Here is a 16,036-nt window from a genome sequence, read left to right as displayed (position 1 = left end):
ATACAGATCGAGCATACTGATCTTATGATTTTCATTACAGATCGAGCATACTGATCTTAAACAAATAGGAGTAATGCCGAAAATTTGTTAAACAAAATAATCTTCACTTGCAGCCCAAGTCTTTGCTGTCAAAATAAATATGCAATATTTTTTCTTTCGACGGTGTCATCCCCACTGGATAATATATTATCGTTCATTCATCCATTCCATTAGGTATTGTGAAAGATCTAAGGACACGGCCTATTACATTTTACAGAATTTGCGGTTTCATAACATTTTCTGACTTGAACTTCCTCCCAGCAAAGAAAAACATTTTTAAAAGATATCCTCTAAATAATGCATGGTGTATCATAACCCTTAAAAGAGATTAAGTTATGAATCTCACCTTTTTTTCGATATCACATTTGCAGTGAATAAGTAATCAAAATTAGGTATTAATAATAATGATAATAATAATAATGATAATGATAATAATGATAATAATAATAATTATGATAATAATAATAATAATAATAATATATTTACCCAGGGAAGCCACTTCAGTTCGGAAAACTATTCTCCCGGCGGGTTGAGTGAAGCGCAGTGTGGATAAATTTCTTGCTGAAGGAAATTACGCTATGGCTGGGATTTGAACCCACGACCCTCTGTTTCAAAGTCAGAAGACTAATCCGCTGGGCCACAACGCTCCACGGCAGTGGCGTAGCTACGGGGGGGCTGGGGGGGCACGTGCCCCCCCTGAGATTTGGGGTGCCCCCCCAGGTGCCCCCCCCAGAAAAAATTGGCAGAGAAAAAAGAAGAAAAGAAAAAAGGGAGAAAAGAAAGAAGAAAAAAAAGGAAAAGAAGAAAGACAGAAGAAAAAATAAGAGGAAAATAAGAGGAGGAAGACGAGTGAATGAAATAATGTGAGGGGAAGACTTGCAATAAAAAAAAATCTTTTCATGTTACTATATAAAATTTTTGCTGGCGCTTCGCGCCATAATTGCCTGTTCGATTGGATTCAGATTTTGCTCAATAGGCTGATGTGGAGCAAGTTTTGAAGTCAATATGCAAAACATATTTTAGCTCGGACATCGAGCTTTCATTATTATTTTTTTTCATTTACAAATTTAAGTGCTCTGTAAAATGTCCGTTTTATGGTCTACATATCAGCATTTTAAGCTCACGCTGCGTGGTCACATTGTTTGATTTGCCAAGTTCATATTGTCTACGTGTATTCCATAATGTTCCATTAACAAATGTATTCAGAATGCCCAGATTTTAGGTCTAAATATAAAACATGCGCAATAGCGTGCATGTTCTTTATTTCAAATGTACTTAAATTATCCAGTTTTACATCAGAATATCAATAATTGTATGCTCACGCTTCACGATCGCATTATTAATGACACCCAATTGACATGATTGACTATATCCTATTTGTGACTTACAAATTGTTTAGTTACATACCTATCCATTAATAAATACAAAAAGTGCTTAGAATTACCTTTTTTTTGTTAGGTCGGAATGTAAAAAAATTTGCTCGCGCTTCGCGCTCGCATCATTGAAATATATACCGTCTTCGTGGGTAACTGTAAGCAGTCCTTTACAGGTAGCTTTTCCCTTTTAATGCTAGAACAGTTGATAAAAATTTCTGTTCGCGCTTGGGGGTACATACGAATCTTGTTCAGGGTCACACATAACATTGCCCAGAAAATTAAATTTCAGGAAAAAATACATTAAAAGTTAAAAAAATCGCTGGCGCTTCGCGCTCGCACTTTTTATAAGGCTTATGAGATTATTTTATGTTTATGCTGTTTTATAAGAATAAAACTAACAAGTGACTGATATAGGTGAAGATAATTTCGGGCCCCGTCCCCTATTGGCGAAAGTCGGATCCACCTTGTGGACACGCACACCGGAAAAAATGGCCGGTGCCCCCCCTGAAAAAGCAAGGACCCCCTGTGCCCCCCTGGGGAAAAAATCCTAGCTACGCCACTGCTCCACGGTCCGATTTTTGAATCAGTGATTTTGCTCCAAAATCATTTGCAAATAGTCAAATTTGGATCCGATCAATCCACATGACATAATAATGCAACGGAAAGTGAGAACCTTCCAACTCAAGAATGAATATTAGCTTGGTGTCACCACTGGCAAGGGATTGAAATAATTTATTTTCATGAAAGCTATAACTTTATTTGGAACCTGTGTGTTACTGATTATATTCATGCGCAGGTTTAATTATCATTACTCATTATTTATTACCATTCATTTAATTTCATGCAGAAGTTTAGCCTAAATGATTAATGACTCTCTGAGAATGCATTGACCTATGCATATACGATTACAGTGAGCTAATAAAGCAAATTGACATTAAACTAAAATGTTACCGCATAACTAAATAATGTATTTGAAAAACAATTCTGCATGTTAATTTCACAAACCACAAATCCCAACTCCGAATCCTATAACTTTTATATATATATATAAATCCTTCTGTGAATAAACAGGAAGCAAATATGCAAAATAAAATCCGGATATTGATAATGTGCAGACCTCATATTCCATGTTTTGGGGACCTACAGCAAAGTTGCTATGTCACAGAACCTGGTAACTGGTTAGCATGAATTGAAGGTTGATCACTTTTAGTTTCGTTTTAGCTCCAGGAGGATCGGTTAAAAGATATCAAATAAAAGCAATTTTATTTTCGGATTGAAACGATTGATATAGCCTGAATTATAGTCCATTAAAATTGAGAGATAACATTTCGTGCATATTTACACCAACATTCAACATGATGAATAAAACACATGAAAGTTCATATGTTCTTAATGACTACATTCAACGAGTTATCATTGCTGTTATGTTCATAGTGATATGTATCGTCGGGATGATTGGAAACTCGATTGTAATCCTTGCTATCATCGTCTCTCGCAAGCTACGATCGACAACTAACTGGTTTGTGCTCAATCTAGCATGTGCTGACTTTCTGTCAAGTACTTCTCTTCCTTTCCACGTTGTAACTATGTTGGATAAGACAGACAGCGCTTTCCCAAACTGGTTTTGCACCTTAATATCCGTCATCAGACTCACTTGCTTATCCGTAAGCATGATCATGTTGGCAATGATTGGATTTACCCGTTGGTTTCTCATCACAAAGCCACTCTATAAATTCAAGAAAGTCTACCGACCTCGTAATCTAAAACTCACGATGACTTTTTCTTGGATATACTCCGCATTGTGGGTCGTCATTCCACACTTTGCAGGTCTGGGAACGCTTGGGTTCTCATTCCAATTTAAAATTTGCCAATGGGACTCTTCTACCGATCCATTCAAAGATTTCTACGCTCTTCTAGGGGGCTTTGGTGTCTTTTTCATGTTTGCACTTGTTATCATCAACTACCTATTGATTTATCGTTTCGTGGCCAGACACGGCAGGAAGATGAAAGCACTCATGATGGGACACACCCGCAGAGAACCAGCCCATGATGTTTCCATGGACAACGTTCAAGATCATGGAACCCCTTCGCCACCAATGACCGACGATCAAGATACACAAATGACCCAACAATCGCAAAGTGATGGGATGGTAGACTCAACTAATTCTGCCGCAACGAGAGCTGAAAAGCACGAGAATAAGAATCATGCAGTGATCAAGAAACAGTCAGTGGTTGTTACCAAGAGGCTCGCTGTCATCGTTTTTGTTTTCTTCATCTCTTTCATGCCATTCGGTATCAGCATTCTGGTGGCTCCGTGGCGTCCAGTGGTTCCCTGGACATTGCCCATCTTCTATATCAGCAACTGTATCAATCCCCTGATCTATGCCGGGACGATGCCCACCTTCCGGGAAGTTATGAGGTTCATCATCAAATGTCGCTGGACCAGCATTCCAGCTTCTATTTTCTAATAAGTCCAATTATGGAAAGGAGAATTTAACGACAGGTTAGATCTTCATGATCTTGTTTATTTCCCCCATGTTCTTAGAAGCGCTCCATTAACCTGTGGTCATCATTGGTGGCACCAAGGGCAACCATGGTGAACAAAGATCCCAACTGAGAGGGATATGGGGAAAATAATGAGGGGTCTTATAAATTGTACATTTTAATTATTACAAACCATTAATAGGTACTCGTTCCTCAAGTGTCTCGCAATTTATACAGCGAATAAGTCGTTTACTATATTTTGGTTTGACTTTGTAGTACCAACCGAAAAAGGCCCATTTGCATGTATCTTTTGATTCATAAGCACCTTTTCACATTTTAACAGTGTTTTAAGTCATTAGTCTAAAAATGTGTCCTCGCCTACAGACTGTCACCATGCATATATATATTTGACTTGTAAATACTATAAATAAATATCGTCTTTTTTCGTCATCAGTATTGTAAATAGGGCGTACAAAAAGTGTGTTCCTAAGAATCACTTTGGTAAAATATATAGTTCAAACTGTTGACGATTTTTTGAATTTTCAGAAGACACATGTCGACAGTGTAATTCTACCCCATGATTGACTTGACGGTCAAATTTTTTGTCGACGAAAAATTAGATATTAGACAGCGGATCCCTATGGACTTGATAAGTAGGCCTATAGCTACTTGCCAAATGCAAATGTCGTGATCTCCCGTTTTACATGTATAATGATTTTCTTTGTCGACAATGACTTTTGTGATTTAATGTATTAAGATGTACTTTGTTTAATGTAGTATTGTAAGAAATGTCCCTCATGCCAAATATTTTTTTTTTGCATATTTGCATCTTTTAGATGAATGCTTGGAACCCCTTTTGGTGCAACTTTTGCACCCAGACCCATTTCCACCTTCAAGTCTGCAGCACATGCAGTGGACTTCATTTTTGGAACATTTCATGATGCAGAGTTATACCCTTCAGGGAATGTGTGAAAAAGTATCTTTTAAGCTAAAGAAAAACAATGAATACAAAACTCCTGCACTACCTTTTAAAGCGAAACTGGCATTGGCCGCGTGCAAACAAAATATTAAAGTCTGTACTTTTATGTATTAAAATCTAACCCTTTTCATTTACTAGCATTGCCATTTTTCTTTCTTCTGTGCAATTTCATTTCGTCAAATCACCATGATCACCATCTCTTTTTTTCGAATTCTAGTTCTGTTAATATCATGGCCCTTGGAAGCGGGATGTCGAAGCCCCCCCCCCCCGATTTATCTTGGTGGTGCTGCGTGTGTTTTTTTCCATAGGCAGCACCCCCTGGAAATCTGGTAGAAATGTAACCAAAACGATCTATACTTTTTAAAAACCTAAACCCTTTTTTGTAGTCAAATTTAAACCACCACCCCCTTAAAAATATTTCCCAGGGCCCTGTTTAACATGCCTACATTCAAGGGGACTCCTATCCTCTGATGGATCTTCTTTGGATGCTCCGGGCTGAGAATAATATGATTTTAAAAGATAAAGAAAAATCAGAAAAACACTGAAAATTGGATCAAAATCGGACAGGAATAACAATGTTACGGCATTTTAAAGATTTGCATTATGCCGGTGAACAATTTTAGGCACGTCTTCATGAATATTCAATGCGCAACATGATGATATCATATCCCCACTTTTTCTTTTGTATTTTATTATATTAAATTAGGTTTATTCAATTTCTTTTCTATCAAGAGCTGAAAAAAATGCGATAGGTATATTCATTGCTGCAACTTATTTCATTATGAAGGAGACACATTATTCACACATGTCTGAAAAAATGAAACAATTATGATTTCATGTAATAACATAAGAAAAATAAAAATGGAGATGTGTCATCATCAGCCCACTTAATTAATATTCATGATGACGTGCATATAATTATTTTCGTAAAATATTGCTAGACTTTAAAATTTAATAACTCCGTTATTTGTTATCGATTTTAATGATTTTTTTTCAGCATTTAGCTATGTGAATTTTACTTTATTTATTTAGATACAATGTTTTGAGCCCGGAGCACCCCTTTAACGGAGAATATAATAAAACAACAACAACAGATCTTCCGATTTCAAAGTTTTGCCAAAGTTCTTCTTTTCCGTTAATCTTATTTTCCTCAAATCACATTTATATAACAAAATTTGAATAACTTTGTCAAGAAGCAGCCTTAATTGATTAAATTACATTATCATCTTGTATAGAAACATGTTTGATAGGGGAAGGCGGGATAAGTTGAGCATAGGGGCAAGTTGAGCCACCATGCAGCCCCAGGCCAATAATGAACGAGTCAGACATCGTGGTGGTGTCATGTATTGATGTCTCATTGCATAATACCTAACCCCACCACATTGTTTTCAACTTTTTTAGAGGGAAAAATACACATTTCATCAAAAAAGTAAAAAAGGGTGTGAAATAGATAAGTGCTTTTTACCCACACACGTCTTTAAATACAATAAAGACATAAGATAACATTGTTAGTCCAGGTATCTAATTCTTGTCATAGTCTTTAACATGATGGATCCAAAAGAAATGTGTGGATGCGAAATTATCGCATCAAGTATATATGAATATATATAAATATATATAGTAAAATATATAACTATAATAACATCTAAAAAAAACTTAGAAAAGCCATCGATATGCAGGCAGAAAGGAGCAAATTTACATGACTGTTCTTTTCCTTTTAGAGGATGTTAGTATTTATAGAGAATCAGCGAGTGAAAAGACATTAAATAAAAAAATGACATGCTGGTTCTTCCCCCATACATTTTGTACATAATTTTGTAGCTCAACTTACCCAAGAAGGTGGCTCAACTTACCCCAAAGATGGGGCTAGTTGAGTCATTTGACATCTCTTTTTAAAATGTGACAATGATTTTTAGTGCGGGGGTAGGAAGTTATACATAGGTGAAAAATATTTCTGAAGAATTAGATTTTAAGGCAAGGTACATATTTCTACAAGTTTTATAATCATATCAATTGTAACATTCAAAAAGCATAAAGGTCACAACTTATATACCCCGCCTTCCCCTACTCTTGATTATGTTTTTTATAATATATATATATATATATATATTAATGAAGCAAAGTGGTAATGCATTGTACTTAGTTCCAACTGAGTTTATTTTGAACTCCAAATTTTCGACGTTTTAACATACGTCTTCTCCCGGGCGTCTTCTTCAGGGATCCATACAAGAAAGCTCGCCAGAAATAAACTCAGTTGGAACTAAGTACAATGCATTACCACTTTGCTTCATTAATATCATCTATGTCCAACACGCGGAACGTAATATCGTTATACAAAAGACCCTGAAGTTTAATTTAGTGTACTATAGGTGACTTTAATAATGATAGAATTCTCTTCTTAATCATATTTTATGTAATCAGACGAGGAGAGAGAGAGAAACACCCACACACCTACAGACAAATAAGGAGGATAAGAGAGGATAGGAGTAAAATGATGTATATAGATGATGTCTCATATTGCAAAGTAATGACAAACACCTGCATGTTATACATTCATTTCCATTTATGCCAAAAAGTACTTTTCAACAAATTTGAATTTAAATACGTTGAACGGGAGTTCCGTGATTTAAAGCCTGAGAATGAAACAATAATTGTCGATTCCTTTCAACTCATTAAGGATTCACGTCGCACAATTTCTCTCTCTCTCGTCATGGACCTACACTGCATGGCGTTAAATTTTGAGCGCCACTTGTTTGCTATACATGCAGTCATATAGATCGGAGAGAATGACGATACTGAGAGGAGACTTATGACTTGGAAGAATTCTTTAATAACAGGTGAGAAATTGAGATATCGTGAGTGAACAGATGTATGCTCTACCTATGTCCCAATTGGACATTTATAAGTATTTTGATAATTAGAGCGAATATTAATGGACCGGGAAGGGGTGAGGTTCGTGTGAGTGGTATATGAGTTAGCAACGATTTGTTTGATGTATGGACTACTAGTATGGCAAATAAAATTCTGCACCCCAAAATAAAGGGATATGTTGGTAAACCGTTAGTATGCATTAGGCCTACCCAAAGTTATTCGAATCTAAATATCAAAAGCTAATCTGCCTATACTCCACTGACCCCACCCCTCGCAATAATGTGCCCACCCGCATTTGGTGCACTTATCATTGAGACAAATAAGGAATTAATTAAATCGTTTTTTTTTATATAAAAAAATTCATTGACGGGTTAAAATGGAAAGGGTCACGCGAACATGCAGGGCCACAGGTTTGGGAAAGGATACACAAGAAGAAAGACGTAATAACCATCTGATTATAATTTTCTTCTATAGCCCCAAAATTTCGGCTCAGTCCCCCACCCCCCCCCCCCACTTTCAAAACTGTTCTGCGTCCCTGATCTATGAGAAAAAAAAATAAAACTGACACTGAATACCAATGCTATTTAATAGCATGGCTTGTCAAGTCGTAATCTTCAGTGCGTGTTACGTAGAGGACATTATCTACTATACCCAGGCTTCAACAGTAAACGCTGCTGGGAACAAATTCCTACCGGGAACCAATTAATTTACCTAACTTGGGTCGAATATGCACTGTTAGAAATTTTATCCTTAAAATAAAAGAAGTTCCTGCAGCAGAGTCTCGAGAACACCTATAATCTTACCAGATTGCGTAATCTTACAGGACATTATATTGGTATTTGGTGTATGGAACCTTACAAATTTCCTTTAAGAAAACACCCTTTTCCCCCTTTTTTAAACAGACCTGTTCTGTTAAATTGCAGAATTATTCCTGTTCTATGAATTTACAGAACGATTTTGTTATTGCTTTCTGCAAAATCTTTGTTTCTTCCTGTAACATTCGTTTTTTTTTAAACGGTGTGGCAAATCTGGATAGTGTTGTCAAAGGGCGTTCATACTGGGGTGGGATTCAAACCAGAATCCCACATGTGGTCCATAGTCCAGATACATATCCTAAAATAACCATGACACGCATGATATACAGTTAGTATCATCAACGTCATCGACGTATGGCATGGATAGGAGTGTCTTCAACCAATAAATTGCAATATAATCTACAGTGTTTCCTCTTTTTACAATAGGTTTTGACAGTCATCATTTCAACGTAGTGGAAATGCGCATATAGGCCTGAAATCCCGGATATGGCAAGTACTATCGCCCCTCATCAGAATAGCTCTGAAAGTCTTGCAACTGAAGGTGGAAGTGATGGACAACTATACGTTCTTGAAAACCCAGTGCTTCGAATCATTATTGGTACACTCTTTGTAGTGATATCTATCGTGGGCGCCATAGGAAACTTGCTTATAATCTCATCAATAGCTCTCTCTAGGAAACTAAGAAGTGCCACCAACTGCTTTATCGGAAACCTAGCCGTTGCTGATTTACTCTCGTGCTTAAGCCTACCATTTAACGCGGTTGCCATGTTCAGTATGTCCGGCTGGCCTCTACCGGGTTGGATCTGCGCTCTTGTCTCCACAGTTGTCCTGAACTGTCTAGCAGCGAGTGTACTGACACTAGCCTTCATTGCTTTCAATCGTTGGTACTTGCTGGGAAGATCAAAAGAGATATTCCAGAAGTTGTATACTCCAAGAAAAACGGGTTTGATGATTGTATTCTCATGGTTGTACCCTTTTGTTCTAATTCTGGCCCCTCATTTCAGCGGGTTCATATCTATTGGATATTCTGAAGAATATAAAATATGTGCTCTGGACACTGGAAGTAAATATGCAGATTACTACAGCATGATGGGTGGACTTTTGGTAATCCTTCCAGCTTTTGTAGCACTTTTTGTAATCTATATCAAAATATACCGTCTTGTGACCAAACATGAGGAAACTATGCAAGCTACGATGGGTAGAGATATTTCAGACCATATCAACAGCACGGTTCCTGTTAATAGAGGGATTAGAGGATCTAACATTTCCATCTCTCCACCCGATAGTTCATTGCCTGGGATAGATCCTGGTGAAAAGAACACTCCAGTATTTCTAAGTCGGCAAGACGCTCCACCAGAGCGATTACAGAGTGGCAAATCTCTGGAAGTTCCATTTGATTTACAAAACAAGAACCTATGTGACAAGAATTTAGACAGCGCATCTACATCTACTGGCGCACCAGCAATCGCTTTGAAATTACACCGAGTCACACCATGTACAGACCTTCAGTTAGAGCAGGTTCAGCAAGGATTGCTACATAAGTCACCCAGACAGAAAAGGTTGCACAACAAAAGTCACATCCTGCCCATGGAGAAAAAGAGACAAAATATGAACAATAAAACGGTGAAAATAACCAAGAAACTAGCCATTATCGTCGTCGTTTTCGTCGTTTGCACCCTTCCTTTTGGCATAGGGACGTTGGTTCCTCCAAGTAGACCGGCCGTACCTTGGAATTATCTTCTGCTCTTTTTCAATAGTTGCCTCAATCCGATCATCTATGCCAGGACCATGAGGTCTTTCCGCAATGTCATGGGGTGCATAGCACGATGCAGTTTCTATAGTATTAAAGACCCAACAGAATTCGCCCGATTTTTAAGACGTTAGTTCAGATAATCTGTATGTGCGTACCCTTTAAGTGAAGGGTCTTTTATTAAAGGAGAATGAAACCATTGGAACAAGATAGCTTGTGTGAAAACAGAAAAATCAAAGAAACAGATCAATAAAAGTTTGAGAAAAATCGGACAAATAATGAGAAAGTTACGAGCATTTGAATATTGCGATCACTAATGCTATGGAGATAGCAAATTGGCAATGCGACAAAGATGTGTGATGTCACTTGTGAACAACTCTCCCCATTACTTCAGTAAATATTTCACTAGAATTGCCTCTTTTATCACATCTATCCATAGATCATGTGTTCTTTCTACATGAGGGCATGTAATACATATTTTTTAAGAATACATCATGGATAAAAAGTTTGTATCATCATAAGAAAAAGCAAAAAGAGACATTTTGAGGGTATTTTATAGTCCACCAAAGGGAAAGTTGTTCATCAGTGACATCACACATTCTTGTCGCATTGCCAAAGGGAGGATCTCCATAGCATTAGTGATTGCAATATTTAAATGCTCATAACTTTCTCATTATTTGTCCGATTTTTCTCAAACTTTCTTTATTCTTATTCTTTGATTTTTCTGTTTCTACACAAGCCTATTTGTTCCAAAGCTTTCATTCCCCTTTAAGAAATCTAAATTTGCACAATTTCCTTGGTAATGTCATGTTATACTCTAAAAATTCCAAACATTGGCGACATGCATGCACTTCAATTTTGATTTTACAGTATTCTAATATTTTGTAATAATTTCAAACAAACATCAATAATGTTGTGTCTATTGGTAGTATAAAGAAATAAATGATGAATGAATAAAGAAAATAAATCACCTAATAGATAATGAATTGCTTCATTCCAATGAACAAACTAATGTTCTTTTTATCATACGAAACAATGTCTATTAGATATTGTGCCTGGCATAGATTTATGTAAAGTTTAGGATGCACTGAATCATAGTGTTTAGGCAAAACAAAATATCGGCTGATATTTCAATTTCAATGACGCAAATAGTATGATAATTTATGATTAGCCTCGTTCTTGAGTTGAAGAGTATCGTGGTTGATTTATGTATTGATAATTGTGATGGTAAAGCGGCTGATGAGAATGAAAAGTAGTCAACATTTGTCAATAAACATGCAAAAAGATGTAAAAAATACAATTTGTTGGCAAGATCAGCCATCCACTTTAAAAACCATTCCACGGCCTAGGAAAATATGACCGCGTTTGGAGTGTAGAGAGAATATCATTCTCTTTTTGTAGACCTATGATATGGAGCATAAATCGACAAAAGTGAATTGTGCTTCAGATGCAGATTTTGATTTACAAAATATCATATTAACTTCACTTGAAGTAAACTGCATTGGAAATCTGATTTAGGACCCAGAACATATAGTATAAATATAATCATTTTCAGCATTTCATAACAATAAACATAATGATAACATTATGATTAACATAGTATCGTTCTAAGTCAGATATAAATAATACATGGAAAATTTTCTCTTGAAAATGTTGAAACATGTATATAAACTATAAAAAATACATAGAGTATCGAAAATTAAAATGTGGGAGACCTCCATCTTAAGCTTGCATGGAGCTTGAAATTGATGGAGCCCTCGAAAGGAAAAGGGAGAGAAAAACAGACTTTATACAGTGAAATAAATACAGTGCATGTTAGATTCATGCTTATGAACAGCCTTATTTTTTAATACCCCCAAAACTGTGTCTAATGCCTAATTCAGATCAACAAAAATTGCTTCAGTGACTAATCCGTTGTTCATGCCTCTAAGAATGTGATCAGTAACATGTATCACTTCAGTTCGGGTTGAGTGATGCGGTCTAAAAACGAGATATGTCAGTGGTTATTCTTTCGTTGATCAATTGTTTAATTTCAAAATTGCTTGCCTGATTTGGAAGCAGTTACTTATTTTGGGCCCTTCACAAATATGTGAACGTGTGTGGGTATGGTGTTTGTGGGAGAGGTGATGTGTTGTTTATGCATTATGTGTGGGTGGTTAATTGTGTCGGTATGTGTGTTTGGGTTGATATGTGCGTGTGTGTGCGCGAGAAAGGTTATGTGTAGGAGTGGAGGTGTGAGAGAGTTATGGGTTTTGTGTGTATGGATGGAATAATGGGTAGGTGTCTTGTGTTCACACAATTACCATTTTCACACTTTGTTTGATTCCTATATTACCCAGCAATTTGGCGCAACAGAGATTTTACGACCTTTTAGTGATTGCCTCGTAGTCAGTCATTCATGCAAAGTCGTAGGCATACCAAAAACTAAAAGACCTATACTTACATCGATTAGGGAATTCTTCGGGGCTCTCCTGGCCATTATTCAACGTCACCTCAATCATAAATTGTCATTCTTGAATGATTTCAAAATAATTTACTTAGGTCTACAAGAGATAAACTATAAGCATGAATTATAAGGGATGAGGCTAATAGGTATATCGAACGGTCGTAACTCCTATTATCAAGACTGAGTGTAGCATATTGAGATCATTCTAAATACAAACTTCAGTTTTGAAGAACACATATCTGGTGTATATTACAAAAGATATGCTTTATTTGAACTCTGAGGAACAACCAAAGAAATTGAAAAGTAAAACACGGATTATTGTCAATAGCTTTCAAAATGAATCTGATTAAATGCCTGGATATAGTAGAAGTTTAGGGAAACACAATATGGGCAGTATCAAACCAACCGAAAGTAGAATATGACAACAAATAATTACACCAACGAACCGGTGACAGCAAATCAAGTTTGCTGACGTCGATTAAATCAATCAAAGTTTAGACGAAACTTAAGTCAATACATGAAATTTGTTAGCTCATATCTCAAAAAAATGTATATATAATTATTGAACATGTTAAATCACAACATTTATAAACAATGCATATATAGGTACTTTGCGTTCGAGATCAGTAAAAGCCAGTGATTAATTATTGATGTAAATTACAAACATTAACGGCCCTAATATTGAGCCTTGGAGCACTCCAATGGTAACCGGACAAATGAAGACATAAATTCATCTATTTCCATGATTTTAGTCAATTGTGCTCTATTTGTGAAATACAATCTAAACCACTGCATCTCACGACCTTTGAAACCAGCATGATATAATTTTTCTAATATTATGACGGTCAACTGTGTCTAATGCTTTCTTCAGATCAACAAAAAATGCCCCAGTGACGAATCCGTCGTTCATGCCTCTAAGAATGTGATCAGTAACATGTATCACTTCAGTTCGGGTTGAGTGATGCGGTCTAAAAACCAGATTGCTCTCGTAACAATATTTACCTTCTTTGGAGAAATTTTTAGATCTGATTATGAACTGCACTTTCTCATATACAGCATGAACGACAGATATAGGTCTGTAGTTTCCGATGTCTTCTTATTCACCACACTTATGAACTGGAGAAACTTGCTATTTTCCATTTATCAGGAAACGTGTAGCTAACAAAGCATTTATAGTTTACTTTAGTTTATTCTTCATTTAAGAATCACACCCGTCAAAACCGACGACCGGCCTAAGAAGGCCTATGAGTGATGACATCAAAATGTATGAAAGTCACACACAATTACATGAAAAGTAAATCATAAGGTATTCACAAAGTAAACTTAATATTTCAGGTATGAATAATAGCACCTCATTAAAAAAATAGGTGGAAGTCAAATATTATTTCTTGAATATATCATTTCTTACGAACAATGAGAATTTCATATTCGCATATCTGGCTATTGAGCAGCAGTCAGTGATTTCAAAATAATAGGACATGCAGATTTTAGAAGCCTGTGTGATATTCCATCGATTCCTGTGGCTCTATCAGATTTCATAGCTTTATTACCTTTTGCATGCCATGCTCACTAGTGGTTAAAAAGTAAAATTATCCCCTAGATTTTCAAGATCGTCATCAAATATCGAATGATCGATTTCGTCATCCTTAAATCAAGTTTCTTTCCAATATGAAGAAAGCATTCACTAAACTCATGTGCCAAAAGTTGATTGGTATGTTGTATCGGTAAAGTGCTTAGACGTTCGATCGACATAGATAGCGCTTCTTTTGTTATTTCCCACAATTTTGTTGGATTGCCGTTATTTTATTTAATTCCATTTGAATAATATTGCCTCTTCGTGCATTTAGCCATCATTGTTATTTACAGCATTCCATGCCTTTTTGACAGCTTTTTAATGTTCAAAACTTGTTACTTTTGGGGGCTTTTGCACGCAATATATCTCTCTGCCTTCCGAGTTGAAATATTGCTCTAGTAACCCCTGGTGCATTGCGTATATTGCTACATCGAAATATTGTGTACGGTGCATGCTATAATGTAAGCTACAGAGAACATTATTCTCCCAAGCCTCCCAAGCTTCGTTTACAGTACTACTTAATTAATTAGTAAGTTTCCGACAACTTTTTGAGTTTGAGTAAGTCTGGCAAATTAAGTATTCCAAATATCAGGCCCATGATGTCTGAGTGTTTTTTTTTTCAATTCAATTCGATTTATTTCATTCAAAGTTAAATTTTATTTGTTAATTGTATCCTCCGATGATTTAAGTGACTGTAATTGTGAAAAGTTCGTGTTGGACATAAATGCAAGTTGTTACTGTATGAATAGAAGTCTGTAATTACGGGAGGAAGCATTTTGTAGTGATATTTAAACATGATAATAGTTATATGTATAGTAATTATAAAAAAAATTCATCCAAATCCTCTCGTGGCTGAATCCTCCTCCCTGCAAAATCTCGTGAATAGTGAGATTTTATTTCTCTAAGAATAAACTACTTTATCATCAAGTCAAATTAAATATCATTGCACGATTGGATAGAGGAAATGTTTCTCTTTCATATTGGTCTTTTTGTACAAAATATTTTGATAATAAGTAAATTTCAGGCCTGAAAATGTGCCCCAGAACTGAATTTACTCCCTCCGTTTTCTTCTGCAAATTGTGCAAAACTTTATTTTTAGCCTCAAAGATATCTATATCACCACAAAGCTAATCTCCTGTACTTTTTCATAATGTCACTCTTGATATACCGCACTTACTCCTTGACCGATTTTGATGACATTTTCAGTGTTGTATTTGTCTGATTTTTCGTCATCTGTTCAAATCATATTATTTTCAGCCTGGAGTACCACTTTAAATCAGTTGTCAATCCAGATGTTTTAATTCTTTGGAGGACAAAATTTGAATAAACACAATTTCATACAATAAACAAAAGACAAGTGGGGATGTGACACTGTTAATTTACTCTTTGAATATTCATTAAGATATGCATAGACCATGCGTAGACTTTCTCACCTAAATAATGCAAATCCTTAAGATGTATATTCCTTGTCCGATTTTGATGAAATTTTCAGTATTTTATTTGTCTGATTTTTCTTTCTCTGTTCAAGCCATATTATATTCAGCCTTAAGTATCTATTTAAACAAGATGAAACGATTACAGTATACTCCTTCTTAATAATAAGTTGTTCCTATTGAAGTGTTCAATGAATTAGTCTAGATTTGTCTGATTTATCTTTATGTAAATCATATGATTTTTTCACATGGTTTACCCCCTTTAAAATG

At 35.9% G+C, this 16,036-nt stretch overlaps 2 protein-coding genes across 2 annotated transcripts; both read left to right on the top strand.

The window, feature by feature from the left end:
- Positions 1–2,866: 2,866 nt before the first annotated feature.
- LOC121406554 (alpha-1B adrenergic receptor-like) lies at positions 2,867–4,128 on the top strand. The gene has a single exon (XM_041597565.1). The coding sequence runs from the start codon at positions 2,867–2,869 to the stop codon at positions 3,881–3,883; it is 1,017 nt and encodes a 338-aa protein (XP_041453499.1). The 3' UTR covers positions 3,884–4,128.
- Positions 4,129–9,050: 4,922 nt separating this feature from the next.
- Positions 9,051–10,448, top strand: LOC121431916 (alpha-1B adrenergic receptor-like). The gene has a single exon (XM_041629698.1). The coding sequence runs from the start codon at positions 9,051–9,053 to the stop codon at positions 10,446–10,448; it is 1,398 nt and encodes a 465-aa protein (XP_041485632.1).
- Positions 10,449–16,036: the final 5,588 nt, after the last annotated feature.

This window comes from Lytechinus variegatus, chromosome 1 (assembly GCF_018143015.1).
Source record: "Lytechinus variegatus isolate NC3 chromosome 1, Lvar_3.0, whole genome shotgun sequence".
Taxonomy (NCBI): domain Eukaryota; kingdom Metazoa; phylum Echinodermata; class Echinoidea; order Temnopleuroida; family Toxopneustidae; genus Lytechinus; species Lytechinus variegatus.
The sequence above is the reverse complement of the archived record's forward strand: the minus strand, read 5'-3'. Positions and strand labels throughout refer to the sequence as shown.